Source organism: Hypomesus transpacificus, chromosome 13, assembly GCF_021917145.1.
Source record: "Hypomesus transpacificus isolate Combined female chromosome 13, fHypTra1, whole genome shotgun sequence".
NCBI classification, from domain to species: domain Eukaryota; kingdom Metazoa; phylum Chordata; class Actinopteri; order Osmeriformes; family Osmeridae; genus Hypomesus; species Hypomesus transpacificus.
The window spans coordinates 7,880,338-7,900,926 of record NC_061072.1 but is presented as its reverse complement, the minus strand read 5'-3'; the positions used below and the strand labels follow the sequence as shown (position 1 = coordinate 7,900,926).

Genomic DNA, 20,589 nt, shown 5'->3' with positions numbered 1-20,589 from the left:
CTGGTGATTATTGGTATCATAAGAACCGGAAGAGATTGCAGTAGATTAAATGATGTTAGCACCGCGGTCTGTAGAATACTGGGTATCAGTTGCAATGTGAACAGTAGATGGTGCTACTGCTTCAGGGTGTCTCTGGTTGTCAAAATAGTCATTTATCATAGTGAAGTAAAGCATTGTAGTCCTTAGATCAGTCCCTCACCGGACAGCATCTTGATCAATTAACAAGACATCATTAATAGGAAGATGATAGCATACAGTATAGCTGGAAAAAAAAAACATTCGGAAAGAGCTGACACAGACAATGTTGTATTGTCTTTATACACATATTAATACACAATATTTTCCCGATTCACACTCACAGCTGATTTGTGTTCAGTACTGATGTATACAATACACATCCCAGATCAGTGATAGCCAGCAAAACTGTCAGTGTGCATTCCGCGTGACGAACACTGTGCGTGTTTGACATGGGACAGATGACATCAGGGTGGTGGAGCAGGGGCAGTAATCTACTAGGCAGCTGACGCTTTAAATGATCATCTCTATGAGCTAGCTTTAGCTTCCAGATAGTCCTTTGAGGTGCAAAGATTTTTTTCATTTATATTCTCCTGATTTTTTTTTTTAACTTAAATTCAAATGTCTTTGTTTTTGGATACTTAGGTCTTAAGATTAAGCTAAATCAATTAACTAGAAGGGAGGTTTTATTTTTAAACTATTTTGAAAAAGCGCATTGTGTTGTCTTCTAGTATGAAATACACTATATAAATAAAGTTTTGATTTGATTTAAAAGAGAAGGCTAACTGAAGTTGTTAAAGGTTGTTCAGTTGCCCCTCCCTTCAGGCATTAGTCAGTCCTTTGCTTCATCGTCCTCTTGTTCTTTTACAGTAGAACAATTGTGGCAACACCTGAAAGCATGTTTATTAATTAATGTTTATTATGAATATCAAATTAAATGTCATATCATTTAGTTTTAAGAGTGTGTGCCAAGTGGTTAAGTGGTGTTTAATAGAAATGAGGCTCTTAATTATTTAGCTATTAGTATTCTTGTGCCAGAAAGAATTATCCCATGAACATTTGATCATACTGTACTTAAAATAATGACAATTGACACCAGATATTTTATTCATGTAACGGGGTCAGTATGAATTAAAGCTCTTAATAAACAACAAAGTAGAATAATTGCCATTGCCATTTCCAGAAACTAACGTTCAAGCTTAAAACGTCACCTTTTCTGATTGTGATTCTTCTTCACTCAGCGGTAAGGGACGACCCTCTTATCAAAAGGCCGACGTATCAAACCCAGTCCATAATATTGAATCACAATGCTCCCAGTGAGGCCCCTAAGCCACCCCCCAGAAGAGTAGCGACCAGGCCGGTCCCGTTAGTGAACAACCGCAAGGGAAGCCTGCTGCCCCCCGCCCAGGCATCAGAGCTGCGGCTCAGCCTGGTGAACCCCAGGGAGCCGGGCCAGGTGACCAGGGCTCCAGGGAGAGCACAGGAGGCCAGCCGGCTCCAGCGGGCCAGCAGCCTGCCCGTGAAATACAGATACCACTCCAGTAACGCCGTGCTTAATCACAGGCACTGTAAGCCCGTAGCCCTGCTTTGACGCGTGACAGGCCTGCCCCAACAGCACAACGCATGGGTTTGTGAGGCTGGAGTTAGCATGTGTAGCATTCCTTACTAATGACCCGGTGTGTGCAGCTGTCAGCTGTAAGACATTAAATATTGAGCAGGATGAGGAGGATGTGGAGGGGCCAGTATGTGGGAGCGTGTCTCTCTGAAAGCCTGTTCACCAGGTTCCATTATGGTGTCACACTAGGCAACGCTAGAGGAGTTGAAATTGTTCAACTCACCGTCTCCAGTGGAGAGGGATCTTTGTGAGGTTATTAATTTTAATAGAAGCTTTTTCTGCTCTTTTGTAAGAATCTCCAGGTGAAAAGGCACGTTGACAGCCTGAACCACGATTTAAAAGGCACTTAGGTACACGGGTTAGTAAGTGTTCCGAGGTAAAACAACAGGGATAGTGACAAGCTTATTGTGGAGCAAAAGGTGAATTCTGCAGACCTTTTATCATCTTGTTTGTTAATTTATTCAGTTTTTGGTAACTGGCAAAGACCTTTTGATAACTAATACCACCTGATATAAGTGTTTTAATGATCATAATTATGGGATCAGATAATCTAATTATTATTGTTATTTGGCAGATTCATTCTTCCTAAGGGTAGCATTTTTCACGGTGATGAGCTTTATGTAGTTTGAGGTGGTAGTAAAGACCATGACTGAGGGGCAGCAGGGCCACACATAAATCACACTGGGACTGGGACCAGCGTAATTATAGCCAAGGGTGCCAGTCCTGCGATGAGGAAAGACCGGCTATCCGGGCTACATTCACATATCAGCAGAAAAGGAGCCATATTTACAATTTCACTGCATATTTATAGATTTCGTCATACAACGAAATTTGAGAATGACGTACATGGTCAGCAGAGTAACATGGCATGACGTACAGTAATGAGCCAATCGGTGCTCGTTAAAGACACTCGTGAATTGTTCTGTGTGGATGTAACATTCGAACGTGATTGGAGTGATTTAAACAAGGATCTTACATTTCTAACAATCGGATATGTTTGGCCTCCTGCCTAAACGCGACTATACTAGTCCACCGTGTGTATTCTCGACAGCATGTCGCTAACAGGCTGCACAGCATGTTGCATCCTTAAGATGCAGTGCGCAAATGCATTCAGAGGAAGTTTCACTGTCTCGTATAGCCTGCAGATGATGTCAGACCGCCCTTTGCCATGCATTTCACACGTCCTATTGACCTTCTCACCCTCTTGAGTCCTTGTCTCTCTATCTCCTCTGATTCTGCACCCGTCTGTTCTGTGTGGCTTTTCTGTACTCGCTACATTAAGTCTTCATTTAAATTTCATTTGATGAGATGTTGGTTCTCGGCCCCTTCCTGTTCTGACGCTGCTTGGCTGTTCTTTCAGTGGAAGAGGACCAGCAGTCGCCTCTGTCGCCTCATAAGAAACAACAACGCAACGGAGGCATGAGGAACTCCCCCAACTCCTCGCCCAAAATGATGAGGTAGGACACCCTGCGGAGGATGTGTGCGATGTAGAATGCGGCCCTGTGTGTATGTGTGTGTGTGTGCGTAGGATGCTGCCCTGTGTAGGATGTATGTGTTTGTTGTAGGATGCTGCCCTGTGTGTATGTGTGTGTGTGCGTGTAGGAAGAGAGGGTGTCAGTGGGTGGGGACCCACACAACGCTGAAGCGTTTCCTTTGTTGTCTTGGCGACCGTATGTGACAGAAGCTGTGTGTTTCTTTGGGGAAAGGGAGGACAGTAGGCTGTGGTGAAAGTGCTCTGGTTTCCACTGGCGTTCCCCCAGCCCCATCCACAAAACTGCGCTTGTTAAACAGCCTTGGCACTAATGACGACACCAACCAATCAGAGAGCCTCTTGCTTGGAGATAGCCCAAGGCTATTTCCTCTATTGTCGAAATCCCTTTGAGTTCTATTTCTAGGTACATAAGGCCATGGATGATATGCACCATCACAATCAGAACTAAAATCAAATGTTACCTTGCTTTTATCCTGTCTCATTGAATTAGAGGAGGGTTAATTGATGTTGACTCATGATGGCAAAGCTATTTAGCAAGATACCATTAAAGGAGGAAAAATAGGTATTATTAATAATAAGCAAGTAATACTTTTAAAGAACCAGGTCAAAGTGATAAATCATTTTTGCATTAGATCACCATAAAGGCATGGCTTTGAAATGTTGTCAGTTTACACTTAATGTTGTCCAATGTTTTGTGGTTCCCAGAAATAATGTAGACCAAATCTAGTTGGCAGAAGCTGAAAAATACACAGTTTACAATCTCATTGACTGTGGTTTGAAGTAGTATCAAAGTGGTACTGCTTTAAGGGGTTCCTTGGGTGGTTAGCTGTACAAAACAAAACAAAACCCGACATGGGAATGTATGCAAGGACAGTATTGAGGAGGAAAACCTATTTGTGAAACTAGGACCCTTAATGCTGCACTGATTCCACAGTGAAAGGTGGCTGTTTGGAAGAAGCCGAAGGGATACTTTATTTCTAAGTGCATTGAAAAAAACATCAAGTTGTAGAATATACTATGTCAAATGTGTTTTTTAACATGACCTCGGGCCTCAAGGCCTTTGTAAATAAGTAATGATCAACAGATTGGCCGTGGGTTTTTGTAAAGCATGCCTATGTCAGTCTGCATGATGGGGGAGGAATTTAAAAGGCCTCATCTTCTCCCGTGGCTTGTTTGAGAAGAAAGGAGCGTTCTCAGATCCCTGGAAGAGCAGTGTTTGTCAAGGGAGCGCTGGAGCCACTAAGCTACTGAGAACAAACGCCAACCTTCCTGTAGAGAATCTTTTCAGACTACAGTTGTCACTTTTCTTTAAAAAATACATGATACATTTACCAATATGTAGGAATTGAATCAGAATTTAACACCAACTCCACATGTCGAGCTTGAGAAATATTGCAAGTTACCTTGAGTGTCAACAAATGACACTTGATCACAGATCTAAGATGACATTCATGATTTTATCTCCTCGATATGCTGTAAATAAGGAACTTCAGTACACTGGTGATGAAGGAAATCAGCTGTGGAAACGCAACCATCTCCTGCTTTACCCAAAGTGATGCGTTGCTAAAGTAACAAGTCACATCTCACCTCTTTCAGCGATCCCTCCGATGAAATTAACACCATTTCCTTAGACCTCTTGATGGGTCATGAGACACATCTAATTGTGGAGAGTCACAATGCATTTGCTCCGATCCATCTGCGCGGTGACACACACGTCATGTTGGTTAGAGTGCAGCTAAGGCAGTCGGCAGTGTGGGGTAGTGACGGGCCGTCACAGCTGACAGTGTGTGAGAGATAGCTATCTTGGCTGTGCTCTGGCTCACCAGTCAACTCGTCCAGGGGAGATTGAAGTGACAGCGCTCCGCAGAGTGAGTGGTGAAACATTCGGCTTCGAGTCAAATATGAAGGCCCGGGTGCAGAAACACTTACTGTTTTTCAATCTTATTAGCACCTGTTTCTTATCTCATTGAAAATATGTGCGGCTGTATTCGACAAAACACAGATTCACGTTGGCATACTGTTGGCTGATGGGACTCTAAATGCACTGAAAAACTCCAATAGTGCATACACTTAAATGTTATGCTTTTTAGGATACAGCGTTAACATGTTCATTTCTGCACAACAGTGGTGCTGTACTTGAGCTTTGATACAGGTCTCCTATCCCGTTAAAAACAGCTTCTATCTCACGTTTAAGGACTTGCGGTAGATTTCCAGGTCGTATTGAATTTAAACTTACTTGACAGATTTGATCTTGAGAAGGAGAAATCATTTTAAGGAAGACATCTGCCTTATCAAACAACTTTTCTGAGAGCACATCATGATCTAGCCCCAGGGTAGGAGCCCAAAGGCAGACATTTAGGGCTCCTGTCTCAAACAGCCTGGGGATGGTCGCTTCAGTCCACATTCATGCATACTTAAAATGTTAAGATGGCATTCTTCTAAAATGTGGATCAAAGAAATGTTTCTCTGGATCAAATATATGAACTATTAAGATGTCTGTGGAGGAAAACGTAAGCTTCCTCTCTAAATTTCAAAGGATTTTGTCCTTAGATGATATTGCAAGCTAATGTAGTTTCAGAAGGTAATCATTTGGTGTCTTCTTGATCCGATTAACAGAATGGAATAGTGATTATTTTCAATTAATGTATTAATCTACTATTGAATATAGTGTTTGAAAATGCTACAGTGTGTGATGTTTTCTTATCCATAGCTTTCCACTATTAACATTTTCAAACCCCCAAAATTGCAATTGATGATTACAATTATATTTGAAAAGTTCGAAGGTTTCACAGATGGTTTCTGGCTCTGCATCACCGTAAGCATGGCAACACCAGAGGTTTAGTTTAGTGGAGAGAGCAGCATGAGGTGGTCAGTGTTGGCTAGGATCACATCCTCCTACAGCCTTACAGTGACATTAGCTTGTGTGGCCCTGACACTCTGATAAATCTTTAATGGCCTTCAGTTTGGAAAGCAAAATATGATTGGGCAAATTGTTAAAATATTTAAAGTGCGGCCTGTTAGAGCTTTTACCGTAGCGAGCGGAGCGTCAGAAGCGGTGTGCCGTAAGGGGACGTAATTGCTTCTCGGTGCTCATGCCAGTCAAGGCAGTGTGTCGCTGCCATCTCCTTCTGCGTCGCTGCCACTGTTCATGTCACTCACTTTGATGACTAAGCATTTTTGTTGGCATTTCTGCAGATGGCCTCTGACAGGAATAAGCACTGAGAGAGAGGGGAAAAAAGATGCAGCTTCTGGAGGAAAAGCCATTTTGTTTGTGGACCCCCACGCTTTTTTTTTCTTTAATGTCGTATTGATGAGTGTATTCTAAAATGTAAAATGGCATTTCATGGGCGGTTTCGAGAAAACCCCCAATGGGGTAACGTGTTAAGTTGAGTGCAGGAACACTTAGCACCCTTGAAAAAGGGTGCAAACACAAACTTTAACTATGGCCAAAAGCTAGGCTGGTTCTGGCTCTCAGCAAGCCATGGATATAAACAAACAAACCTTCATGTCTCGGGGTAGATGCATGAGACACCGCACTATACCCAGATCAGATGGAATATCCTTATAGATAAACACGTCTCACCCACAGTGTCATTTACATGTCTACATTATGCTATGTGGGGCAATCATCTCCTAACCTTGACGTTCAAATATTATGCCGCAGTTCATTTAGTTTAAAGGGACATGACATCACTCAAGGTCTCCCTTCACCTCACCCCCCACCTCACCTCACCCCCCACCCCACCCATCCTTTTGTTTGATTAGGCATGACCCTTTACTCATCCCGGGGAGCGAGCAGATTGAGAGCATGGACGGGAACGTGAAGAAATACGACTCCACCGGGATGTTTCATTGGTGCCCGTCCAAAGACATGGAGAAGGTCATGTTGGTGGGTGCTTCTCCCTCGTGGCACCTGTCCCTGACACCGTCTCTCTCTCTCTCTGACGGATGCATTATGTCACGAAGCACCATCAAACGTCGACAGGGCAGTTAAACACTTCATAATGAGGTGTCAGACATGCCATTTGCTATGACTGAAGGCCTGTTTATAGGGAAAAAGAATATCTTATAGAAGTACACACACAATATGCCAGATTGCAGATCTTTGATTTATGTAGGCTGTTGCAGAAAGAGACAGTGATATACATCAGCAGTTTGTTCTTTCAAAATACTTTATTCAAAACACAATAACAGCATTAGAATAGAATAAAGTACATATATTATTTATACTTTATTTATACATATTTTCCCTCTTTAACATATAGTAGGGTACTTGACTTCCCTGTCTGTGCCTCCCCTCCGCAGACCCGCAGCGAGGCAGCCATGACTGTGCTCAGTGGCCACGTGGTCGTCTGCATCTTTGGGGACGTGAAGTCTGCGTTGGTGGGCCTCCGGAACCTGGTGATGCCGCTCCGAGCCAGCAACTTCCACTACCACGAGCTGAAGCCCATCGTGTTCGTGGGCTCCCTGGAGTACCTGAAGAGGGAGTGGGAGACCCTCCACAACTTCCCCAAGATCTCCATCTTACCCGTGAGTACAATCCCAATCAGGTTTGTTGCCAAGTAGTAGTCGGAATAGTAGTAGGAATTTTCCCTCCTGCGTTGTTGCATGACAACGTCAAGTAATAAAAGACTTGCGCTTGCTGTTGTAATCAGAATGCCAGCTCACCTTTCCTCGAGTATTCTTTCCATTGTCGGCCTCTCTCCGTTGTGTATCGTGCAGGTTAGAGTGACGTTTCGCTTGTTCACTTTGCCGTTCACTTCCTCCTCAAAGGGCACACCGTTAAGCCGGGCAGATCTGAGGGCTGTCAACATCAACCTCTGCGACATGTGTGTCATCCTGTCAGCCAATCAGAACAACATCGACGATGCGTCACTGCAGGACAAAGAATGCATCTTGGCGTCGCTCAACATCAAGTCTATGCATTTTGACGACAGCATCGGGGTCTTGCAGGCTAATTCCCAAGGTAAGGAGTGCCCTATCAGAGTTCACTGCAGTGCCTGGAGGGGACGAGGCCTGGCAGAGAGAATCTCCCTCAGTGGAGGGCGTATGACCAACCTGGTGTCATCGTGTGTGACAGTGAAGCCCAGTGCTTCTTCTTCAGGTTGGCAGTGACAAGGACAGGCTTCCTGCCCCAGCGTGATGAGGGTAGGAGGCTTGTGGTGTTGGCACGAGGCCTTGATCTGTCACGCATCCATAGAATAAAGTAGAAGAGCAGAAACAATCCACTTACAAATTTGTGTTTACAATATTTCTAGATGGTAATTTATTAATATTATTTTAAATAATTCATGGAAAACAAAGGGAAGCCGCATTAAGTTAGATTACGGATAATAACTGAGTATATTTTCAGTAACCCTTTGACCCAAGGTTTTTTTTGTTTCTTCTAATGCCTGTATGACCTAGCATTAGCCTTAGTCAACAGGAAATTACGGATGTCAACACAGGCCATATATAATGTACACAGCATCACTGATTTAATGTGTTTACTTTAAGCAAGAAATATTAGAAGCACTTCAATTGAATCGTATTCAAACACACTGCGTTTGATGTGTGTGTATCCTGTTCAGTCGGGTGTATGGCCTTTTTAGAGAACAGGGACCCACACCTGTCCACAGGTCACCCAGGCTGAAGTGAATGTGCCAGGTGGGGTCAGAGGATGTGGATGTTTGTCTCCGTGCAGGTTTCACTCCTCCTGGAATGGACCGGACGTCCCCAGACAGCAGCCCAGTGCACGGGCTGGCACGGCAGAGCTCCATCACTACAGGAGCCAACATCCCCATCATCACTGAGCTGGGTATGTCTGCCTCACGTCTGCCACACCGGCCCCCTGGTGACACGTCAGTGTAGATGCACCTTCATCCTTCGATAGCTGTGCACGTCTCATTAACCTATAGTACATGTCTAGATCGTGATAACAATACCGCTGTTGATCAACAGATAGTTCCTTTTTATCGAAATAATGGTCTCTCACATTTTGAACCTTCATAACATGCCTCAGTAACTTTCTCCCCCCTCCCTCCCTCCCACCCTCCCCCACCCTACTCCCTTGACGCACAGCACCGTTAGCCAAACCGGGCAAAGTACTGCCTGTGATTTCATTCAGTCAGGATAAAAGCAGTGGGAACAACTTACAAATGATAACTGAGCTGGGTAAGCAGAGCCTACATGTGCTTTACTGCACTGCTGTGAATGCTGCCTCTCCACCATCAAGCTTCCCTTTGATTTCATTGGTTGCGCAGAAGGACCGCGGTCTGTTCCCATGGCATCACTTTGAGCCCATTTTACTCGTAGTTCTGGTTGAAATTGACTGTCTTGTTTCTGGCCTTATCTGAAGTCTGTTCTCCCCCCCTCCTCCTCCCCCCCCTTTCCCTTGCCATTCTCTCTCTGAGAATTGCAAGGTCTTTGATCCCCCCACCCTCCCCACCCGATTCCTCCCCCACCCACCACCAGAAGCCCTTGTGGCTGTTTCCACAGCATCTTCTTCATAGATTCTCTGGCTCAATGCTCCCTTTCATCTGGCTCTTGTCAATATGACTGACATTTTGTGAATGTAATGATAGAAGTAGCACTTCTGAAACAAAACTCAACATCAATACTGTCTCCAAGCTACAGTTTTTTGTGCTGAAAGATATATTTCCCCCAAAAGATTGATACAACATGATACATATATTTTATTCTGCAAAACCAAAGCAATTGGAAATCAAATTAGAAACCCCCCCTACATTTACAGAATGTACAGTGATGCAATGAAGTTGCTAAGCTACGCATTTCAGAGGACGTCTTCAATCAAAACTTGAGGCTTTGAATATGCATGGTGTCATCTGAAGCTTAGAGTGGATATGGACTGTTAGAAAGACTAGCTACACACAAACTAACAGAAACATGACAATTAGGACTGGGCGGTATGATGGTATATACCGTGCGACGGTAGAAATGTGTCTACCGGGAGAGATTTGTCTATACCGTTTCAACCGCGGTATACTTTATACTATATTTTTGTATTACACGTGTCAATTAAATGTCTGGTTGTTGTATTGTATATAAGCCATCATATAAATTGCATTCTTGCGATATTTAGAATTGTAGTTTAACTTCTTTTTGATTTGCTATTTTCGTTTGACCTAGCTAAAGCACATTTGCGTTGGTCTGACGGAATTTTTGATGTGGAGTGTATTTTGTCTAAGCGGACCACATTCATGCCGATGCTAATTACTTATAGGCCTATATTTGATGTCCCATTCTGCAGGTAACCAATTCGATTTGTTGTTTTATGTCTCGCGCTGTGAAATTATTGTTACACTGGTAGCGTTGCTATTATTCTTGATCTAGGACAGGGGTCGGCAACCCAAAATGTTGAAAGAGCCATATTGGACCAAAAAAACAAAAAACATTTCTGTCTGGAGCCGCAAACAAATTAAAAGCCTAATATAAGCCTTATAATGAAGGCAACCCATGCTCTAAGTGTCTATACTAGCTATATTAGCCTATTATCAAAATGATAAGTAGGCTACAATTACATAATGCGCATTCATTAAAAAAGCTAGCTAGCTTCCGTTACATAGCAACCTAGCATAACACTGGTAGCAATGCTACTTCCTGTTGTGTTACTTGTTAGCCTCCTAATTGTAAAATTTGAAGCCATATGAAAAAGTTTCCAAAGTCGATAAGATAAATAGGTACTTTATTAACCCCCGAACGCAAATTATTGTGTCCAGGTAGACGGATAGCTAGAAAGCTCACGCAGTCCAGAAAGTCTTTAATCTATAAATTGGATATTGTAGCTACAGTACAGTTTGAGACTTTTGTTTTTAACTCAAGTGTTGTCTCATGTGAGGCAGTTGTTTTTGTTTGTAATAAATAATTGAGTGTGATGATGTACGGTATGGTTATTTTGTACCATTTCTTGATTGAATTTACAGAACAATTACTATACCGTGATATATACCGTAACCGTCATATAAAATTACTCATACCGTGATAGAAGATTTTGGCCATATCGCCCACCCCTAATGACAATATTGAATTCGTTTCGACATGATTACTATTTGGATAGTTGCACAACGGAAGGTATTAATACAATCCATATCCACAATCATTGACTATTAGAAGCAATCACTCTCTGCTATCAAACATATTATTCTGTGTGTTGGATTGAATTCTTGATGCTTTACAATCACCGTTTGTGAACAATGTCTCAAACTCTTTACATAAGTGCATCTTCCTCCCCCTTGCTCTAGATCAAGTTGAGTTCCACAAATGCACGTGTATGTTCAGCTGGTGCAGGCCTGTGAAGGTACCATGACATGTCTGTGTTCTGTCCTCAGTGAATGACTCCAACGTTCAGTTCTTGGACCAGGATGACGACGACGACCCGGACACAGAGTTGTACCTGACGCAGCCGTTCGCCTGTGGGACTGCGTTCGCGGTCAGCGTGCTGGACTCCTTGATGAGTGCGGTAAGACCTGCGACTTCACCCAACGCTTCACGGCTCCACCTCGCAGACAGCGATCACAAGACGCAGATGTACACATGCGGCACAGCCCCAAACCCTGTGAGCGTGGCATGAGAGAGGTGTGCTGTTGCGCCTGTACTTTCCCGTCCCCAAAAAAACAGGAAGACAAGTTCTGGACATGCACCCCGCTATGATGGCTTCATCTGTCTTACTCTTAGTTTGACTGAGGGTCACAACAAAGCTGCCTTCAAGTGCCCGTCAGAGCAGACAAGAGGTAATACTTCCTAATAGACAGCTCCCATCCATCATCCTAGTCCACAGTGCTGTCAGTAGCCAAAGGAGATGTCACCATGCTGGGCAGGCAAGGAGACTTGCCGCAGAAGAAGGGCAGACGTTTGCCCTCGCCCGCTAATGGAGGCAACCGCCGCGTTGAGACCCGTGGTGTTATTAAGGCGCGGGGCAAAGCCAAGCACAGAACCTGGCCCGAGCGTCGCAACTAACGAGACTGACATTTACAGAAGGCATCGTCCCGCTCGGCGCGGTTCGACCCGCCTTTCAGCCCCAAGTCTGTTCCAGCTCTGCCAAAGACACCTGAACTGCATGAATATGTGGAGGGCGAGAGTTGGCGTGTGTGTGTGTAGGGTTGTTTGACGAGAGCAGGAGTAACCTGCAGTAATTGGATTCTCCTGTCTGTTCACTCGTGCTGCAGGACAATGTGAAGAGACAGGCCAGGGCTAGACAGCTCAACTCAGTGGTCTACTCAGGGAGTGGATTGGATTGTGACGTTGACAGTGTTTGGTTAAGGATCGCCTTCTCCCCTTCATCCTTTCAGACATACTTCAACGATAATATCCTCACCTTGATCCGGACGCTGGTCACAGGCGGGGCCACCCCGGAGCTGGAGGGGCTGCTGGCGGAGGAGAACGCGCTGCGAGGCGGGTACAGCACGCCGCAGACGCTGGCCAACAGGGACAGGTGTCGCGTAGCACAGCTGGCCTTGTACGACGGGCCCTTTGCAGACTTGGGGGTAAGTGACTGGTTTTGTCACCTGGCAGTAGAGAGTGGGCTTGACACGGGAGCGTGTGTGTTGTGTGTGTGTGTGTGTGTTGTGTGTGTGTGTGTGTGTGTGTGTGTGTTGTGTGTGTGTGTGTTCACTGTAGCCAGCAGGGGGACTGGCTTCACAGCAGTCAGCTGTTACTGTGTGATGGATGGTGCTGAGTCCTGTAACATACAGCAATACTGAATATAAGAATGAGTTTGACACCAATATACTGTTTAATGTAAACAAGTAAAACAATGATTATATTAACATAATGTTTATATACTCAACAGTTTGTATCTCTAAGAAGAAGAATCTGTTTTAAACATTTGTCTTATTTGTTTTTCCAGGATGGTGGCTGTTATGGGGATTTATTTTGCAAAGCATTAAAAACGTACAACATGTTATGCTTTGGAATCTACCGATTAAGAGACGCGCATCTCAACCAGCAGAGCCAGTGTACTAAACGGTGAGTCTACAGTTTTTGAATTTAGCTAATGTCCCTAAAGTAAAACACAAATCACAAGTCAATCGTTTCATATAACTGTTCTCGACCTGGTTCTTCTTCTTCCCTAGCTATGTGATAACTAACCCGCCCTACGCGTTTGAGCTGGTGCCCTCCGACCTGATCTTCTGCCTGATGCAGTTTGACCACAACGCGGGCCAGTCCAGAACCAGCCTCTCCCACTCCTCCCAGTCCTCTCATTCCTCCAGCAAAAAGAGCTCCTCTGTCCACTCCATCCCCACCATCAACCGCTCCAACCGCGCCAAAAGCAGGGACTCGCGAGACAAACAGAAGTATGTGCCCCCCTGACAGCTGCCCTGTGTCTGCTTCACTACCTGTCATCTGCAGTTACCCTGCATCTCCGCTCTCTGCGTCTCCAAGTGTGTTTTTGTGTGTCTGTGTGTGTGTGTGTGTGTGTGTGTGCGTGAACCCTTTCTACGGCGCTGATGTTTCCTGTGAGTTTGAGTCATGGAGTGTTTTGTTAGTTTGCGTAGACTTCATTCTGACTGTGGTACATGTAACATCCTACAACAAGCACTTGGTCCAGCTAAAAGACCCAGACACTCCTGGAGAGGGGCCGTTAGGGTGGAAACACTAAAGATATTCCTCTGGAATTTCTACTCTCTCCTTTATTATTAAACTTAGCTCATGTACTTGCTTATTGTTTGAAAGGCTGTTTCGAACAATGTTTTGCTATTAAAAAAAAATAAGTGTGGGAAGACAGTTTTAATGTGTTTCAACTACTGTAGATTTTAACTGAACTTTGTTGCACTGAAATGGCAACTCAATATATACTGTAACTATAATTACATAAGACTTGTCTTAACAACATTTTCTTTATGAAACTATGACTGAGGTCGAAGTTATTCGAATCTCAATGCTATCTGGATAAGAGCTAAATGACTAAATTATGCCTTTGTGATTATTCACATTGTCAACATCACAACGTTCAGCAAGTACATCTATAATTCTGTCAGGAGTGTAGTCTATTTTTGAAAGTAAAACATGTTAGAAGGTAGCATCTTGAGAATACCAAAATGTAAGATTTTGAAATGGGTCAAATGCAAATTAAAAAAAAATGGAGATTACATGAATCATGAATGTTATACAATATATCTTTAACAGTTGCTGAGTGAATACCTTAACCTGTTATGGTTAGTAAGTTAAGAAATGACACACCTTGAGCTTGTTTTATATCCCTTCAGTTCTTACGTTACATCATGGCTTGGATTTTAGTTTGATGCTTCTCAACGATATTGATATGCAACATGCATGTTATTGATCAATTTCAAAACTGTAGAAATTAGAAACCTTTGATACTGTAGCATGGATAAACTTCTGCTTCAGGAAAAGCATGGACGCTATGGTTGCTTTATAGTACAGTGGATGTATGTACATTCTGTATTCACTGACATGATCCATATCAATCTTTAATGGCTTTAAATCAAATTGATAACTATTTATCTTTTAACCTTACATTTGAATTTCAACAACACAATGTGCATTTGTGCTGCTTCAGTATGTGGGTAACTTACATCTGGTGAACTACTTTTTTTTTTTCTGAAGTGCTACAAGGATGAATAGAATGGGCCAAGGTAAAAGTGAAAGTGAATGATATGCATGATGTACAAATGCATCAACGAGTCATGTGCCCCTGGTTGACTTTTTGCTTTCGTGATGAAAGCAAAGTAGCGTCTCCAAATGGTTTGCATCGTCCTATTGCATGGGTATGAGAACTGGCATTTAGATTTAGTTTAAAATGACCTCACATATTGGTTCGATGCCACTTTGATGTTACTCTCATTGGCCCATTGTGTATCCAGACACGGTTTACCATTCCAAACCAGATGTGACCCTATTGTCCCTCCTAACTATAATTTTTTTACGTTAAAGGACAAGTCAAGCGAATCACCAGCGATACTGTTTGTCTGGATCTCTTTACAAAAGCAGGTTGCATCAAGCCAAAGCCTAAAGCCAGTCAAAATAAAACTCAGTATAATTGGATAATAAATGGGGTCCAAATTTCCAAAACTCACTGTGTCAATTTAATAGCGTGGTAGACTATTAATGTAACAAAGGAATGCATGCCTATTCATGACAAGAACCGCAGCATGTGACAAGGTATTTTTCATAAGATGGCCATCGTGACCAAAAATGCTTGGCAAGTGATGTGTATTGTGCAAGGAATAGTTGCAACACTGGAACCTTGAGTCTTGGTCTAATAGCAGATAACACGTCTCTCACAGGTCTAATGTCAGGCCATCACGGCTGAAACACTGGAATAGAAACCGCTCATATGTTTGTATTCCATCTTTTGCAACGTCTCTTTTAACACCAACCGACAAAGGCCAATCCCAAAACCACTAACTATTCCGTTTCCCTCCCTCTTTCTCTTTGTTTTTATCATGTTGGCCTCTTTCCAGAAAAGAGCCGTTATACAGATGAGCAAGAGAGCGCCACCCAGAGAACCGGCCAGAACAAGGGTGCTCTCGCCACCAACCAAGTCAGTCAGTTCAGATCCATGAGCAACCTGATCCAACCCATCAGAGAGGTGGAGGATGAATGCTGAGCCCTGCTACCAAGCCTACAGCTGGACATCCTGGACCCCACACCCGGACCCCCTGGACCCCACACCCGGACCCCACACCCGGACCCCACACCCGGACCCCACACCCGGACCCCCTGGACCCCACACCCGGACCCCACACCCGGACCCCACTCCTGGACCCCACACCCGGACCCCCTGGACCCCACACCCGGACCCCACACCCGGACCCTACACCCGACAGGCGTTTTCCTGTCCATATGTACAGTTGTTGACGATAACATGCTTTTGGATATATTTTCTAGATATTCATACAATATATAGGTATATACAGTATATATATATATATATTGATATATGTATATATATATATATGATGTATCATACAGTGCTTATACACAGACAATTATATTCATTGTGCAGTCACTCACTCAGTTTTTGCTTTGCACTGGGCTTCAGGTTGTGTTTTTGATTGAGGGTCATGTCAATGAGACAAAATGCTACACGGTTAAAAATGATAAATATATATATTATGACTGGTTTTTATTGTAAATGGACCATTGCTTTCACTTTACAACTGTATTAAATGCCAGATGTCTACTCACTGTTGAGTGATTCAGCATCTGTCTGTATTTGAGATCCATAATTAACGTTACTAGAAAATATTGATGTATTGGTGTAGTCTACCACAGTCCTACAAGAATGAAACTGTTATTGAATACATTGTCACTCAATGCTTTGCCATTTGAGATCAGTTCACAACATTTGTGATTGTTTAGATGGCCAATGATCATGTCAAATGTATTGTATTGGCTTCTGCCTTATTTCCTTTCTATGCTATTATCTATTCTTTTTTTGTATTCTATTTTTTGTTTTTAAGTTTCTTTCCAATCATTAGTACTCTTTTTAAGGCTTTGATATGACAAAGACTGCTTCAGCCCGTTTATAGGTGCTCTGATTTCGAAGTGACAACTGAACTAAGGAAGGGATTCAATTGACCTCTCAATAGCCCAAATATGATAGAGCTGTTTTACAGGAGACGAAGTAGGACAAGTGAAACGCAAGATTAGCTAATCAAGCAAATAACTTAATTTTTGCATAGACATATATGACACAGCGATATGATGTCTCTCTAGGTGAGCTAGCGCAAGAGAATTTGAAAAGCCTCAAATCGCATCAGGTGGGCATTCTAAGAGACCTCCTTTGGTAACGGACACTGCCTGACACGGGATTGGCTTGGAGGCACGTGGGTGCTTGGATGTTCTCCATGACCAATCCTAATGCCACGCTCATAGACAGTCGAATAGTTTACTCCTGAAACAGCTCGATCATAAATGGAGAACTTGGCTAACCCATACGAACGCCAGTTTCCAAGCTTATTGATGTCACACTTTTGCTACAAAGAGACCTACCAGATCTGAGTATGGTCACCTGCTCCTTAAAGGAAGGGCTTTTATCAGTACGGTTGTCAATTAGTCACGTTTATGTTTTCCTGTTCCTGTTGAAACAGCTGGTTATTTAAAGCTAAGGACTAACTTAAGCCATATCATGAAACAACATACATACTGTACTTTTTTTTTTTGTCATTGTGTTAATGTTCAAGGTAAATACTACAATCAATGAAACTCATTGCTGAGTAGCCAATAGCGATACGTCTATGAGGGCGTGGCATTTTTGCTGGCACAGGGAACATCCAAGCAATCCGTGCCTCAGTGCTAGTAATGTGCCAGGCAGTGTTCAGACCATAGGAGGACTCCAGAAGACCCACCGTTGCGACAAGAGGCTTACGAGGAGGATAGCATCACAGGGCTAACTTTGGTGTCTTACTCTCGCGTTTAGAATCTCTTCCCTACACGCTTTTCCGTAGTTTGCCTCTTTAAGGCTTGTAACTTGAAGCTTACGTTTACTCTGTAATGTATTTTCTATTACATGGAACACCAAACTTTGAAACTAATGACTATTTTAAGAGACTTATCATTTAGTAGGCCTACGGGAGACATACCGTAATCTCTGAGTAAGATAAGAATTGTAGCATTTATTTAGAGTGAACAAAAGTCTTAATTATCATTCGAAAGATGCAATTAGAATTAGCATGTATCAAGTCTATTCATATTTTGCTGTCTTGTTTTGATTTACGTGATTTTTAAGAAATTTAAAGAGCTTTATAATATTATTCCTGAGTGTACTTCTCTGAAAAGTAGCAGTTGCCAGGGAAGTCATGATCAGTCACGTTTGTTCGTTTGTATTATTTAGCACATCGATTTGTGGAGACAATGACCGTGCTAAGTTTATATTTCTGACTATGTCACACAATACTCAATGATAAACACAGTATATTGTCTTGTACAAAAGGTCTGTAAATAACTTGTACATGATTTCATTTTGTATTTTCACAAATTAAAGCTGATGTATTGTGTTCTATATCAGGTTGTCGTGTTTTTTTAAATTTTATCTGGCTTATTGGTCGATTGTCATTTTATTCCAAATGACAAAACAGTGCCGCTTTACATCAGTGTACAGTTTAGCTTCGAACCTCCAGCCATGCACGTTAATGTGCTATGTGTTTACCTCCCAACATACGACACACACAGGGACTGTCCTATATAAAGCCCCCTCCTGGGTAGACGCAAGGCACTTTGCGATTGCCAGACAATTCATCTGACAGGGGACACCTCGGTGCGCCCTCTGGATAATGCTTGGTAAAAACACTCTCCACATTCTCACCTTGGGAAGGGAGCGGGGCCCCATCATGTTGCTTATTAACGATTTTACACAGCGCAGCGCGGTGAGGGACTGTCAGCACGCCAATAATATTTACTGTCTGACACCTCGGCTCTACAGAGGCAACCGGAGGGGCTGTTGATTGCATAGATCCACCTAACAGTAGACAGACCAATCCTAGCTAGATGGTTTCAAAACTGGGACAAAATAAGACATTCGTTATATGACAACTGCGTATAGTGTTGAGGTTGGGTAGAGTGTTTACATTTTTTTTGTGCAACATTTACGCGTACCCCATCATGCTTATTGTTTAGTACCGTTATTAGGTTGATCACAACGTGTAGCCTTTTATCTGGAATGGAAACTGCATTACCCAGAAACACGTGTATTGTTAACATCGAGCAACAACCACACCATGAGGGCAACAGCAGAGAGGAAGGTGAGACAATGGTGTCAGTGTTTATCATGTGTTCTCACCAGTCTCAGTGGGCTGTACGTGTCACACACAACCCCCCCAACCCCCTTCTCCTCTCAAAGATCACCTCAAGAGCCGTAAAGGCTGGCCCGGTGATAATAGTTTCCATGACAATGCGGCGCTCTGAGTGCATCAATGCCACCCCGGATAAACAGTGATCCTTTACCAAAACAAGAGGGTCATTACGGCAGCTTGTCAAATCAATGTTGAGAGTGTCCTGGCTGATTAAGGTGTTCCCTCACAGAGCTGACACAAGTGTCAATACTGGCTGGCCTGTGGCTGCACACTCCCATGATTGGACTGAAATGCCTATCAGTCAGGCAGCTGAGCTGGACTAATGATTCCCTGTGCTGCCTATTAGAGGGACATGACAATTTAATCCTGTGAGCCCCGGAAAGAAAAAGTGACCTTGGTGCTTTATTTGAAGCTGAGGTAAATTGACAAGAGGAGATAAATCTTTACCTTGGGCTATAACATAATAAGAAAAAAGTGCCCCCAGTTGGTTTTTCTGCATTGTTGCATTTTTCCTACACTCTTTACATACTGTACCTTTAGCACTGAAATCAAATGAGCTGCAATGGTAAGCTTACATAATTTCACATTAAATCATTACATTTACATTACAAGCCAGTGTAGGGAAACAGAGGTGGCCGTGTCCCTGTAGAAGGTGTACTTAGCTGATGTTAGCCAGCAACAAGGATCGATCACACCACCTCTAACATCTCAAGCGCAATCACTACCAGTACACCAACGAACAGCTAGTGATCCAATCACGAATGTACATATACCTGAGGAGTGAGTTTAACCGATCTACACCGGCTATACATTTGCATTTTTTTCCGCCCAGTACACATTTGAAGGTCTTGGTTAACTTATGAAAGCCCACTAATATGACCTTTAGGAATTGATATGTCAACTAATCCCTTTGGTCATTTCATCTAAAACACACATACTAACCCTTTTGGTCATTTAATCTAAAACACACATTCTAACCTCTTTGGTCATTTACCTCAAAACACACATACTAACCCCTTTGGTCATTTCATCCAAAACACACATACTAACCCCTTTGGTCATTTCATCTAAAACACACATACTAACCCCTTTGGTCATTTCATCCAAAACACACATACTAACCCCTTTGGTCATTTACCTCAAAACACACATACTAACCCCTTTGGTCATTTCATCTAAAACACACATGCTAACCCCTTTGGTCATTTCATCCAAAACACACATACTAACCCCTTTGGTCATTTACCCCAAAACACACATACTAACCCCTTTGGTCATTTCATCTAAAACACACATACTAACCCCTTTGGTCATTTCATCTAAAACACACATGCTAACCTCTTTGGTAATTTCATCCAAAACACACATACTAACCCCTTGGTCTTTTTATCCAAAACACACATGCTAACCCCTTTGGTCATTTACCCCAAAACACACATACTAACCCCTTTGGTCATTTCATCCAAAACACACATTTGATCCAAAACACACATGCTAACTCCTTTGGTCATTTACCCCAAAACACACATACTAACCCCTTTGGTCATTTCATCTAAAACACACATGCTAACCCCTTTTGTCATTTCATCCAAAACACATATACTAACCCCTTTGGTCATTTCATCCAAAACACACGTTTTTTCCAAAACACACATGCTAACCCCTTTGGTCATTTACCCCAAAACACACATACTAACCCCTTTGGTCATTTC

General features: G+C 43.0%; 1 protein-coding gene across 7 annotated transcripts in view; it reads left to right on the top strand.

The window, feature by feature from the left end:
- Positions 1–18,089, top strand: part of LOC124475239 (calcium-activated potassium channel subunit alpha-1-like) — a 60,359-nt gene extending 42,270 nt beyond the window's left edge. For 3 of the 7 annotated variants that reach the window (XM_047031674.1, XM_047031675.1, XM_047031673.1), the window contains 11 exons: positions 2,991–3,087; positions 6,888–7,011; positions 7,428–7,652; positions 7,896–8,088; positions 8,806–8,919; positions 9,183–9,275; positions 11,450–11,580; positions 12,410–12,604; positions 12,967–13,085; positions 13,193–13,414; positions 15,545–15,799. In XM_047031674.1, the coding sequence (XP_046887630.1) occupies positions 2,991–3,087; positions 6,888–7,011; positions 7,428–7,652; positions 7,896–8,088; positions 8,806–8,919; positions 9,183–9,275; positions 11,450–11,580; positions 12,410–12,604; positions 12,967–13,085; positions 13,193–13,414; positions 15,545–15,566 (1,535 nt within the window). In that variant the 3' untranslated portion in view covers positions 15,567–15,799. Of the gene's footprint in view, positions 1–2,990; positions 3,088–6,887; positions 7,012–7,427; positions 7,653–7,895; positions 8,089–8,805; positions 8,920–9,182; positions 9,276–11,449; positions 11,581–12,409; positions 12,605–12,966; positions 13,086–13,192; positions 13,415–14,687; positions 14,717–15,544; positions 15,800–15,848 lie in introns of those variants that run through there. The other 4 variants (XM_047031677.1, XM_047031676.1, XM_047031678.1 and 1 more) reach the window with 2 other exon arrangements.
- The last annotated feature ends 2,500 nt before the right edge of the window (positions 18,090–20,589 follow it).